Below are 15,116 nucleotides of genomic sequence, written 5' to 3' on the forward strand. Positions count from 1 at the left end.
AAAGATTTATGTTCTGCAAACTTGTATGAAATACTTTAAAAGAAATATAAATTGATACATTCGATAAAAACATAAAATAATACTTGCCTGGTTTCAGCACGTATGGGTAACGTTTTACACAAATAATAAGAAATTTTATTGGTTGGGAGGGAACTAAAGGTAATGCAATATAAAACGTATATTATTAAATGAAAAATATTGGTACTTATTATGTGTATAATTTGTGCGTGGGTTAGCAATTTTAGCACATAATATTAAAATAATATTATGGACAGAAGAGCTCGTTTGTGTGACTGACTGCATCAAAAAGATTCCAACCAAATTAATATGTTCGACTAAAGGTCTAAAGCTATTCGATATGTTAGGTACTTGTCAAACATCAACTATACTGTACTTAAATTATAGGTATTTTTCAGTTTTTTCGAATTTTCAACGCACTTACTTAGAAATAATTATTGGATTTTGGTGAAGTAGGCTAACTTACTCGAGTCTACTTATAGAGTAATAGTAGTAATACCCATCCAACTCGAAACATTATTGATCACTGCTAATTTATTTCTATTATAACGCCATCTTGGCATTGTTTAAGCGTCAATTAAATCATCTGTACCATTAATATCGATACAATAACGACTCGGGAATGTTTTGCATATCAAGCGTAGACTAGACGGCGTCATCGTATAATAAGTATACGTTCCCTATAAATATATTATATTAATATTCAGCTTTCGACTTTTTTTCGTACGACGGCCAGACCACAAACACTGATAATTTATAAAAAAAAAATCAAAAACCTATCCTCGAATTTTATCGCGGATTTTATTTCACCACGCGGATGACCTGCGAAAGAATAAGCCGTAGACGTAGGTACACATATAGGTACTAAATAGTTAAAACCTGTCCGAACGTTTTGGCGCGGCGCTCGGACCTTCGGGGACCTTTTATCAAATAAATGGCATTTAAAGTTTCATTATTGTTCCCCCGTGGTAAATGATGAAATATTTAACCTGAAGCCCCTTGTCACTGTTGGATATTACTTTTAGTTATGCACGCTTGAAGTTCAACGAGTAAGCTCACCCTTGCAGTGGGCACCAATATCGTGAAGAACAATATATGAGAACTCTGTACCGTATTTTTTTCAGATGACATTTATTTTGTTTTTGATATCATCCAATAATTGCAACAAATAGTGCAAATTATGTATTGATTATACATTCCAATTCACCTATAATGAATTAATAAACGATATATTTACCTACCTATATAATATGACAATATACCTAGTATTTATATCTTATGTATTAAATCTACGTTATTTTATGTTGTAATTAATTATTCTTTGTTTTTAATTGAATTAATAAACATAATATTATATTATCAACAATACTATTATTGTACACCATAATAATTGTACAACTACCTACTCGGCCGTTGGGTTTGTATTTTATTGAAATACCTTTACGATTTAGTCCCGATAGTAAAATTAGTAGGTTCCTATAAAATTGTATTTCATGTTCATTAGCTTGTTGAAATACGCTACTGCACGTTTTTGTTTAATCTCAAGAATCCCATGACGTGCACTTATTATAATATTGAATTATAATTTATAGTTTAAATTAAAAAAAAAAAAAAAAACATACAAAAACGACACTAAACATTTTTGGTAACATAATATTATTATAATATTATCCATGCGTCGTTGGTTAAAAGTTTTGTGTAAAGTGATGACTTTTGAGATCCAAATAAATCTTTTATGGTATATTTTTATGAATCGAATGAAGTAAACCGGCCCAGGTTAAATGAGTGTGGGGGAGGGAACGCGTTTCCTCGGCCTGAGTATGTAAAATGCTCATCAAATTGAGATTTTGCTTAGTGGTAATCTGCAATTTTTATAGTGTAATAACATTGAACCACCTACATGAAAAATTAAACTGCTAAAGTATTACACTAAACTATATATGTGTAAAAATAGTGTGTGTCATCAGTATCATCTATACTGTGTCGTAAGTCGTAACTAGATCGTGTTTATGACTGTTGTATGTTTTTAGAATATAATTATTTATAATATTTTTTTCTCGGAAGATGATTAGTGTCTAAAATGTTAAAAACAAGTATAATTTTGTTTAATAATGTAATTATTATTGTTTTTACCGACGCGCTTAGGCACTTGTCATCTGTTGTGACTCGTGAGTTGTGAGATTCCGATACTGTGTATGTCTATATTATATTGCGAACAGTCAAATATTCATAAAAGGTTTGTTTATTATTTCTAAATAATAATTTAATGTTCATAACATTATTGCGTAATGATTAAATTATATTGATACAATTAATATTTCACAGTGTACAAATGGAAGTGTGCAATAGAAAATTCAGAATGCCGTGAAGCCGTCAAAAGAGTCTTTGAACTCATACAAATGTTTCAGTCTACCGATAGCGTTGTGGCGAGAGTTGTGCTGGTGCGGGTTTCGGCTGTATAACTTTGCCCAACAAATTGCAATTCAGAGAGCCAAAAGCCCAAAACCGTTGAAAAAACTTAAAACGCGGATTGGAAACGTTCAATAATAAATCGGTGAAGATTGAAGAAATACACGAAACACAGTGGTCAGTAGTACCTATATCGTTGAACACGGTGTAGGTAATATTTTCTTTGTATTGTTAGTAAGTTGATGGTAAGTTCGGTGAAACGTATAGGTAATAATAATTATTTAAGTACGCGATCTCGCGCGTATTGTTGACGGAAATATTACTGAATTCGCGTATACGGAAATAGACATACTTGAAACAAAAATGTTATGTTACTTGAACGTAAAAACCATTTAACTTCAAGCGACACAATTGGATCGAAATGAACACTTTAAATTACGGGAAAAAAACAAAATTCAAAAATAATTTACAAGTATAAAATAATAATAATAATAATAATAGAACTAATATACAAAGAAAGCATATATATAGGTATAGTAATAATAATAATGATCGTATTGGTATAGCGGCGTATAGTTCGCAGGTATATTTAACTCATCCATTACGTATTTACGTCCTATAATAATTACTTTCAGCGATATCAAGGAGGTTAGTATGGTAACATACTATCATGTGGCCACACCGTAGAACGATGCACATGCACTTCAAATGCAAAAAAGGTTAATCCAGAATAGAAACTGCATCCTCTTACCTACTTAATATTATAGATAATAACATAATATATCGCTATACCATATTTATTATATTTTGCGTACGTTATTTTTACATTCTTTCCGTTCATACATATTAATAATACATATTATGCGTATGAGTTTTATAGTAAAAATCAAACTTTAGTATATTACACATTATATATATAATCCGCAGTTTGATATTGTGTCCGTTATGCTTTTATTATGCCCATCTATTGTAGTTATTATTATTAATTTAGATACGTTCACAAAAGGTTATATAGAATTATTAAAAAAGTAATGTTGTACCTCGCATGGTTAATCAAACTGAAAAGTATATGATTGAGCTCCTCTATAATATAGTGCTCATGATTCGAACGTAATGTTATTCATGTTTTACACGGCCTAAGCTGATAATAGACCTTGAAAAAAAATGTATCCATTGTGTACTTTTACCATCATACCTAATATTATGTGTTATGTTTGTTGTTGATACGTACAGTTTATAGACATGGTCCATGAGCGTAATTACTTGGCATGGTAATAAGTTATATTGCTAATAAGGTAATAACTATATTATAATGACCAGTTCGACTTATCTCTGGTCAGGCGCAGGTTACCTCATTTCGAGTGTAAGAAGTTCAATCGTAGATGAAAGTCTGGTGTTTTAGATTCTGTGAAGAGCGAGGAAGCTAGTGATTTTATAATGGTTTTTTTTTATTTATTTTTTTTTTTTATCTTGTATACAAAATTTTTGACAGAAAGAATGCTTTAATTTCAACATATAGTATCTAATCTTTTAGAAAATTTGATTAATCTGATTTCTACCAGAAGAAATATATTTTAGAAAATTGAATATCAGGATGGTACTTTAAAGAGGTAATTTTTTGATTTTCTCAATAGTTATTTAATGCCACAGGAAAAACCACCGACAAATTACGAAAACCCGCTGAAAATGGGATTTCCGCTCCGAATCGTTTTTCCTATAGGAAACAATTGTTTATAAACAATGATATTATATCATTAAATTCAAGTTAAATACAATCCATTATACATTGACCCACTTGTAACCTACAACTGTACAGACCTTTATGTTACCTTTATGTACATCCACTCACCCACTTGTTTTAGTAGTAAATTTAATATTTATAATTAATTGATAATTATTATCAACACCGTAACTACATCACTTTATGCCCAAAACAATCTCACAGAAAAATGGACCGAACACAGGCTTATGTAGCTAAATTGCCTATCCAAGACGCCGTGTTCATTTATCTATTTTTATTTTGGTATTTGAATAATATACGTAATATTATTTATTACAATATGTTGTCATGGTTTTGTAATAAATTAAAAAAACAAATGTTATATGTGGTTGATAGAATCTGATCAAGGTTTTGGCCACTTTCAAATATGCAATTTATTTTACAATAGAGTGATACGTAGATTTTACAGATTTAAATTGTAGGTATTAGGTAGATACAAATTAACTAGGTAACAGATATGAATTGTATTTATTAGTTTTACTTAAATATAATTTTGTAATAACAATTATTGTATTAGTTTCATATGTAACAAAATTATTTGTAAATTACAAATAAAATTATCGATATAACAGATAATAAAAGTACCTAAGACCCAGATGTAGTGACGGCGGAAACTTTATTGCTGGTGAGATAAAATAATTTGTGGACAGGAGGGTTACCCCACTTGATAAACCATGATTTTTTTTATTCCACACAAAATAAATAATTCCTTTAATTACAATTCAAAATGTTTGTTTGTTTTTTTTTAACACAAATCATACAGAACCTAAATAGTTGGTAAAATGTAGAAACATTGAAAAATTGGAATCAATCGTAAATTTTGTTTTACCTACTAATAATTTATTATCAGATTGGATTACATTTTTTGAACCAAAAATTATCAATTATCATGGAAATCACTTTCATTTGACAAAAAATATCAATGTCTTATGTGGTACATGTTTATATTGTTTACTGGGATGATTGTTTGGTGTTAAAGTGAATTGGGCTTACTATTATGTGAAGGGCTATTGAAGAATGTTCATTTTCAAATTAATCGATTCAATTATTAAAAGTGGTTTTAGTTATGAACATTTTCAATTTTGTACGATAGGCAAAACTTTTAACTTATTAGTCCTCTACCGGCTTTTCCATCAGCTAAATAAATTATTTTGGTTGTATCAAATTATTCAATAAAACATTGAATCTTTGGTATAACGTACCTAACATAATATAGGTACGAGTGTACGGCCGTACCTAGACGCTATATCTAGGTTCTAGATGGTATAGGACTTGTAACGAGACATAACTATCTCATTAGTCATTACTCATTACTGTTCACTAACAAAAAACACGACGTATTTACTTATTATTTTTGTCTTTTAGTTTATCTAATTTTGTATGATTAAATTATGTTTCCTTTATGCCCAAATAATTATTAAATACAAATAATGTAGAACTCAATTTTATTTTAACGACAAATACTTTTATTAATACAATGTTGACTTTGTAGATGGGTAGCAATAAATTATAAATTATATTAAGTAATATTAGCAAGGTATAATTATTATTACACAATGTAGGTATTAACTGTACATTCAGGTTTACATGCTTTTAGGTGAATAATTATAAGATTGCAATGATAGATGTAAGATGTAAGATGTAAGATAAGATGTAAGATGTAAGCTGTATTGTTGATTCATCAATACGATGCTGGGTGGACTTGAGGACTTCCCATGTTCAACGACCGTCGTCGACCCGTTTTGTGGCGCAGCGGAAACTTCTTACAGCTGACTGTTCGACAAGACGACACTGTAATATTATTTGAAAATATTGTTTCTATTTAATAGTAATATTATATTATATTATAATAAATATTAAGTACCTATATTATTAGTTTCTAATAATTGGGATGTCATTTTTGAAGGTATTGACCCGGACAAAATGATGGTGGCCAGCGCTATGCCACGATTTATGGCGTACCTATCTGAAGAAATTCTTGGAGACTTTTTCAAACTGGCAAATCAGATAAACAGTGACGTGATCGTTACTTCGCCATCATGGGGTGGACCAGAATACACAAAAATGTAGGTCATCGGGCTGTCAGCTGTATGTATGATAAAGTTCCAGGAAGTGGGAATTACAATATCCCCTAAAATTCTGTTACATCTCAACCTTAATAAAAAATAAAGAATGATAAGAAAATGGCAACGGAATTGGCCTACAAATCTGAAAATGCGTTCATGGACAGATAACTTCTCAACGTAATATTATGGCTAGTCCAATAATAATTTTTCCGTATGTACATCAGACCGATGCGCGACGGCTGCTCACCAACGTATCGACATCCATCAGATAACTTTGGTACGTCTTCAAACAATACCGCTCATTCTTGCGGAATGCTAAAGAAAATTAATTTATTAGATAAATATTATACTATAACAGTTTTTAAATATAGACGTTTTCAACTCACAGTTATACAGTTGGATGTTGATAGGTTTGGGAGCGACGTCTGGTACGGAATTGTTCTAATGAATTCAAACATAAATAATACATTATTATAATATTGTTATGTATATTAAATTCATTAAGTATAGGTACTATATTAATAATATAGTCTATTAATTATTTTTTTAATATACTTTTATTGAATCAAATACACAATGACTTATAACTTACATTATTGGACCGGACATACAGCAACGTCGAGTTGAGGTACCTGCAGTGTCCACAAACACATTTTCGATTTTTCCAAGGCTGGCACCAACTCCATTGCACATTTTCCAACGCTATAGACATTTAAAATATAAATTATAGTTCCACATAAATAATAATATAATTATATTTAAGCTAAATGATGTACAAACCTCATTTTTATCAAGGTTTTTTGGAAGATCTAACAGTATTTTTGGGGCAATCGGTTTCCCCACTTCCAGAATCTTATCCATGCACAAAGCTAACGGCCCGATTTTGTTGTATTCTGGCCCGCCCCATGGCGGCGATGTGACTATAACGTCACCCTTTATCTGATTTGCCAATTTGAAGAAGTCTCCGACAACGAACTTGATCTTATCCAGTACGCTATAAATCGCGGCATTTTCCTTGGCCATCACTATCTTGTCGGCGTCAATATCTACTGTAATGACTATTACAAACATAAAATATTACAATTATTAAAAGCTGCAGATAGTAGGTAGTACCTACTTAATATATTATTATAATACAATCTAATATAATATATAGGTAGGTACATTACAGACAGTTATTACATTTCGGTAATTACCAATTAAATAGAAATAATATGTTCACATTTTATTTCCACGGAAACGGTTTTATTTATTTTTAATACAAAAAATATTTCAGTACCTTTGTCGAACAGTCGGGCAAGCTGGATTATGTTTCCGCCGTCGCCGCAAAACGGGTCCCACAGCCACTTTCACCCGGCCACACTTTTCTGCCATATAGACGCTGAGTGACAAAAAAACGATTATAATATATATAATTTTTATTTTCAACACGATATGATACGTATACATAATATATAAATGTTTTTTTTACATACCCTGGTCCGTCAGAATGCTTTGGTCGAATTTCGAAAATCAGACATGTCTCTTCTTCCAATATTTATATGTGCTTGGTCTGTGGGCAATATAAAAAAAACATTAATTAATTTCTGATTATACCTATAAGTAAATGCACGTACGTGTCGATCCACGCGACTGAAGCCTTCTTGACGCTGCTGAGGGGCAGCGGAATGCCGTTTTCCGTGGTCTGCACGGGTGCCGAGTTCTTCGCACTGTCCGGTAGCGCAGCCGTGGTGTCCACGACGTGGATCGGATCTCCGGCGGCAGACTTCAGCGGCGTCTGCTCTTCGGGTCGGCTGGAGGGTCCGATAAACTCCACCGCCATAAACATCCCGATGCCGACGGACTGAGCGACGAACCAAATGCCTAAGGCCAGTGTCGCCGTCGCCCGTCTTGCGCTATCCGACGCGACGGACACGCAACGCGACGCTATCTCCCCGTCTACCGCAACGGCGGCTGCCGGCACACGTCTTCCCAATGCCCGTTGCACTGCAGGACTCCTAACGATGTTGGCGATGAACGCAGTCATCGCGAGTCCTGCGCACAACAGGCAGAGCAGCAACGCCAAGGAGCGCACAGCCAAAGTTCCGATCGCGGTGACGACCAGCATCGAGGTCACTCTGACAACAGCTGCAGCGAGATTGTTGTCCTGCAATAGAATAAACATTGAAGTCAATTCATAGTTCATTCGTTGACGAACGCGTGACACACACACACACACGGGAGGCTTGCAGCAGCTTTTTTCTATATAATATCAAATCATACTTACGTATTCTGCGATGCACCATGCGGCTAACGTTTTCTGTACCCCCGTGTAACCGTATCGTCAAGTTTTCTGGTGCACACGTCATGACTATTGAAAACTTTAAGCAAAAAACAGAAAAAAACTTAAGCAATATGAACTAAGTAACTAAAGCAAATCTAATTTATCTTAAACTAACACGAAAAATTACAAAAAATAACAACAGAATACTTTGCACTAGAGAAAGAAAGCGATGGGGGTTTTCGAAGAGCAAGCTCGGCGTTATAATGTTAGAGCGTATATATAAGCGGCTTGGCGTCTAAGAAACAAACGTCAAATTTTCTCGTGTGTTTACGCCTTTTATAGGAAAAATTTTGGCAGCACACACCATTGATAACAAACGTGACCGTTTATATAGAGCCGGTACGGGAATTTTTTTACGAGGAAAAAATCATTATTATATATTGGAAAATATTTCCAGTTGCAACCAATTCGCAATAACCACCGTAGACAGTAGGATGGACCATTTCACGAACATAAGCCTCAGCAGTGGAAAAGTTGTCACCATTTGAATTGTAAGACATAGTAATAAAGTTATTCCAATAATTATTATCAGACACATACGAAACAATTGTATTTCGGATCTCCTGACATCTTTCTTGAGTGTTAAACAAATGAAATGATATTGAACGGAAAAGGCAGGCACCATCACCGATAATTGGTACAACTATTTGAGGTGTCAACATTCAATTGACAAAAATGTCTTCAATCGACGACATTTTTAAAAAAAATATTCAAACAATTAAATTGAATAAATATAATATTTTAAATAATTTTCCAACGTGTTCCGGGTAATCTTTATACATAAAATGTGATATACCTACGTATAATGTACAGCTGGAGGCTCACGGCTTATTTTTCACTAAAAATATATTACGTATCATAATAATAGATATATTGGTCAATATTTTACGTCGTAAGTTTAGCGGTTGCAGCCGTGCTATATATTACTAAAAGACATACAATGTATGATGAATAATGTAATAAAAATATATAACGTATTGTAATAATAGGTATATTTGTGTGTTAATATTTTACGTCATATATTTAGCGGTTGAAGCCGTGTTAGTTAAATACATATAATGTGTATCAGAACGTATCAGTAGAGCAGTAAGCCTCGTGACTCGTGAGTAAGTCAGTAGACAATTAGTGAACTGTCGTAAAGACTGTGAATAGTGTAAAATATGGCGTAAATGATATAGGAAACGCCGCGACATCATGGTGGATCGTAACACGTTTATCGCATATCGCTAAGAAATGTATTATTATTTTTCGATAATGCAATATTTGTTTAATTTGTAGTTGATGTTTTCCATACAACTCATAAATATAGCCTCGGAACAATATTCATATCTACACGCCGATAAAATACACACACAAAATAAGGCCAGAGTCCAGGTAGATGGAAACCCTCGGGCCGCCGCGCCGTGCCTTACATTATTTCCTGTTATCGGTCGACTGCTATTGTCATTATTATATCAATATAGATATACAAATAAAAAATTATTTTTACCGATTTCAACCCTTTAAAATCAAAATTTTGATAAATCCTTTATTAGTGCCCGATGAAATTATTATAAAAATCTATCCTCGAAATTTCAAGTCGATAACTCAAATAGGTTCGGCTCTGCGTTGATTATTGGTAAAGTACACTTTCCTTTATATATAGAGAAGATTATTATTCTCATAATAAATTGATGTGACAATGCTATTTTGCAGAGGTTAGGTTAAAAATAGGTGAATAATATTTAGATAGGTAGGTACCTGCTTCCCTATAAAATAATAAAGATGGAATTTCTATAGCATATACCATAGTCTAACATTTGTTATCACTTATCACTTATCAGGTATACATACAAGATTTATTCAATGCTCAACGAAATTCAGATAGGTACTCGGCATCGACGGCATCTATATAGCGATGGAATGATAAAAGTGGTTTTAGATTTAAAAGCTGTGTGGTTGTAAATAATATAACATTATTGTTGTCGTTAATTCACGCAGATAAATCTTTGGAAATGTATACTCATATAGTCATATATTATAATAAGCCACGTCTTATTTTAGTTGGACAGGAGAAGAATATTAATTAATAACAGCTAGCACTTAGAAACACGTCATGTTGATTTAGGCAAGTGTATGTTTCTATAATTATGCACTTCCGCAAATTCGGGGTTTTTTTTATATTTTAATTAAAATACTAATAAATGTATACTTATCATTACGTCTTGTTAAAAATAATAATAATAATAATAAAATCGTATTCACATAACGTTTGAAAACGCATTACTATGTTTCAATGTTTGAAAAATAACAAACAAATCGTATTCGAATTTTTGCAAATTATTTTTCTGTCGAAAAATACAGAATAAATTCTTATCAATGTAGTTTATTGCAATTTCGCGATTCACGTGATATTACATAATAATATTACCGCGTTCCGTTTGTCGTTCTTATCAACTTATTTTGAAACCCAACCGGGCAGACTCACGTAATAGTTAAGCACGAACCGGACGTTAAAGTTCTAAACAAGGAGGGCATATAATATTTTCAGTTCTAAGTAAAGTTATAACTCGCGTTTAAATGACATTGCGACCGACGGCTATAGGTTGTCACTCACTCATCTGGGCCGTAGTAAGACCCGCCCGGGCAGACTTACGCGACACAGGTTTCGAGGTGTCCCACATGAACTCGAGCGAACGGTTTTAAGCCGGTCAATGGTACAATAGTTGAAGAATTCCGGCATTGTATCGATCGGCTTTTACGTCGCATTCCATGGGGCAATAGTTGGAGTAGTCTGGCATTGCACCGTTTGCCAACCTTCGCTTGAATATCCTCGACCCTGTCCGTCGACAATGCGTCGGTCGCCGTGGCCGTTCTATGTCTTCGTCGTTAAAAATTAATTTCTATACCTCATCTCCCTGTAAACATCGACTCGGGAGTCGGGACTCCCAAACACATGCAGCCACTTGGACGCACGCACCACGCGTATTGTTTGTTTGGCCGACAGACCCGCGGAGAAGCGAATTGCACAAAATTGCACCCTTAAGAGGTGCGTTGAACTTGAAATATTAGAAAGAAATATACCGGTACGTCTTCGCGTGCCGTTTACCCATATCGCAATAGCGACTGTAAATAATATAATATTGTTTACCAAACACCTTTTCGTGTTTGAATTTACGGGAGATATTATGATGAAGTATCTACTCTGCGCATATACGTGACACGGACTGAACTTTGGAGATGACTAGACAAAGCTTCTGGTCCGACGGAACGTATAGCTGCTGTGACAATGCCCTTCACGTCACCTAACCTAACCTAACTGAATTCGACAATAATTCGTCGTTGGATTTACACCCACATGCAGCCGACAGCTATAAATTATGTATCTTATTTATTTGCAGGTTGTATTTATTGTCAATTATTTTTCGAATCGTATGCAACATTTTTATGTTTTTCATAAGTTATTTACTCGTTTATAATTTATTAATATATTGTTTAAATGTTCATATTTATAAATGTATAATTTATCGATTAATACACGACCATATTCTGTTTCAAAGTTGGCGCAGATCATTGCAAAAAACACCTTAGTAAGTATATATACCTATTGTATAAAATACATCACACGAAAAAAATTATCAATTTATAGTTGACATGTATCAGTAAATGTACTGAATGTTTGTAGATAAGTACTAGTAACAGTAATAAGTTTTAATTAAAATCGGATAAAAATAAATTTATCGGCATGCCAATTTAATTAAATCTACTGAATGGTGCACGAAAATAGCAAGTATTTTTATGTAATTATATACATTTATAAATAATTCTAATAAAGCAAAAGATCGAATAAAATATTATTTAAGACAATTATTACCATGTTTTTCGGCGTTTTAAGCAAATTCCAAAGACTTGTTTATTTGGAATATCTACCAATTAAGAGCAACTGACGGTTAGTGTCAAAGTATATTGTATTTCGTCTAACAATAACCATCATGCGGTTATAATGTGTTGTAGACTTGCATAAACTATTTTACCATAATATCTACCTACGCGAAAATTAATAATTTGAGTATCTTATGGAATGATAACAATTTTTTCATGTTTTTAATATTTATATATGTCCGTATGCATGCATTTAAACCGTTACCTATACTATTATTTGCTGCGGATTTTATTTTAAGTCTTAACAGGTATCTATACAATTATAACTGTGACGTGTTATTATTAAACCGTATTATAAAATAATTTATATTTTATATTAGGTACCCATAAAATAATATATACAAGGTGGTTCGCCGTGTGCTCTAAGATCTTGTTTATTCATTTTATATGACACTGTAGACCACCGTGTTTTCTTGTTTACTACTTTACTCATTTTACTATTTTAGATGACACGGGAAATTAGGAAACCACTATGGGATCCAGCCTGTAAAAAGCCATTTATCAGCTATCACACATTCACGCGTATCACTCATGAAAATATGTTTAATAATTGTAATCGAATATTATGGTATGTAATATTCTCATTGATTAAATTATAATTTAGAAAAATTACTTTTAACTTTATTTATAATCAATGACAGTTGATGCTTGGTATATCTTAATTTTCATACGATTAACGTTCGTGCAGTTTTATTGATTTTGTACATATCGATTCGTCCGTCTGTTCGATCGGGGAGAAATTAATATTACATCACACTTGGCCATAAATAATAACGCGTACACCACTGTTTAGTATGCAAAGTGAATAATCACCGTGCCACGATATTCGAGCCAGAATGTCTGCGAATAGAAAAACCGTATCAGAGTAGTTTCTGAATCGAAAACGTGTTCGTCATTAATTATATTAAAATGTGGGTAAGTTGACGAAAAATATAATTACCTTGACCTAGTAAAGTGATGTCAACTTTGAGGACGTTTAACGTTATGCTATAAGTTTAAATTAGTTAACAAACAACAAAGATGATATTATCGAGAAAAATACTAACGTAACTCAGTTAAAATATTACATTTTTGAATATTCATATATTTTTGCATACCTATGTCCTAAATATCTTTTGTTAAAATGTTTTTGCTGAAGGCATATAAACTAGTTTAAACTACTTAAATAAAATTGATAACTTTTAAACTTTAAAGTTAGATACCTACATTCCTATATTTAGTGATGATCAATACCTATAGTTCGATATTCAACTGTAGATATGAGAAAGATGTAAAAATGATTGTGAATTCCTGAGAAATGCATTTGGAATTCTTCACACTCCTAGAAATTGACTCGCGGAAATTCAGATCTAATGACCTAGCGTTGTTAAAATGACTGTTTATGGCTACAGTGGCACCGTTGCGTTTATTATTATAAATAATAAAATATTATGGTAATAGTACCTATGCCGGGGGTACTGTGCAGTTCCTTAGACCCGATCGGGTTTTCCGGGTTACGAGAGTTAATAGTATAACCGTTAAATAGAGGTCGCCTGACCAAAATGGTTTGGCACGATGATAAGTTTGCGGACGGGCGAACGAAGTTTCGCGCGTGCGCACACCACACCGGGCAAATAAGCGATGGAGACGTGCTCAAGTTTTGCCAAACAAAACGCGCCGGCGGAGAAATTGAAGGCAAGTCGTTTGCCAAAGTTCTTTTGATACATACCAACCGGAGTACATTGTACGGAGCTTATTGACGTAATCGCATTTTCCACTCGACTTTTCCCATTGCAGGGGACGTCGTATACTTTTCTCTTTCGAAAAAAACATAGACTATAATACGTTATTAACAACATATCAGGGAATGATAGGCGGATAAAATATAAGCGCTCGGTGCAAGTTTTACTTTTTGTTACAATAATAATATGGTCATTTATAGATTGCCGAGGAGCGTGCCCGACGTATTAATACTGTACAGAGTCAATATTATTGTTTTAGACGTTTTAATTGAGTTATAGAAAACAACCATGTATTGCATGAACATATCAGCTGTATTGTACGCTTTTATAATTCATGCATAATTAATAATATCATAATATAAGCACAATAATAAACGAGTAAACGAAACTGGAATGGCTAACGAGTAAATATTATAATATTGGTTCACTGGAGATTTAATTGAATCGAAATTGCGTATAATCGAAGTTGGAAAACTAGTGAAAAAAAAATGCATTTTACGATATCGTGTCCTTTTATACACTGGGGAAATTATTGGTCAAAATACACACGTGTACAGCATTTAAGCACGTAATATTATTATAACGGGTAGTTTAACCAGTGGAAATATTTTACGAAAAGGACTGCACACGATAACGAAAGTGAACATTTGTACAGGTACATAATAATATAATATATTATCAAAATATTTTTCTTTTTAAGTTTTTTCTTTTACTGTAACAATTGCCATGGGTAGGTGACCATTTATATAAGTGCCTTCATCAAAGAAATCATTTTCATATTTGGAATACAATTAAGAGCCGAGTCACCGTCAATGTTAAATCCACGTAATACCGCCAACCGGTGCGATAAAGAAATACGAATATTTTAAATACTAAAT

General features: G+C 33.0%; 1 protein-coding gene across 1 annotated transcript; it reads right to left on the bottom strand.

The window, feature by feature from the left end:
* Nucleotides 1-6,861: 6,861 nt before the first annotated feature.
* On the bottom strand, nt 6,862-7,344 carry LOC132946347 (trimethylguanosine synthase-like). Its single transcript, XM_061016318.1, has 2 exons — nt 7,054-7,344; nt 6,862-6,975 (listed from the first exon to the last, which is right to left on the bottom strand). The coding sequence occupies exons 1-2, from the start codon at nt 7,342-7,344 to the stop codon at nt 6,862-6,864; spliced, it is 405 nt and encodes a 134-aa protein (XP_060872301.1).
* Between the last annotated feature and the right edge of the window lie 7,772 nt (nt 7,345-15,116).

Source organism: Metopolophium dirhodum, chromosome 6 (assembly GCF_019925205.1).
Source record: "Metopolophium dirhodum isolate CAU chromosome 6, ASM1992520v1, whole genome shotgun sequence".
Lineage (NCBI taxonomy): Eukaryota > Metazoa > Arthropoda > Insecta > Hemiptera > Aphididae > Metopolophium > Metopolophium dirhodum.

Bases quoted from the DNA above. Each gene is read 5' to 3' on its own strand.
- LOC132946347 (XM_061016318.1), bottom strand. From the start codon at position 7,344: ATGTTTGTAATAGTCATTACAGTAGATATTGACGCCGACAAGATAGTG. The intron at 6,976-7,053 runs GTTTGTACATCA...AAATGTCTATAG, and splicing joins AAAACCTTGATAAAAATGAG to CGTTGGAAAATGTGCAATGG.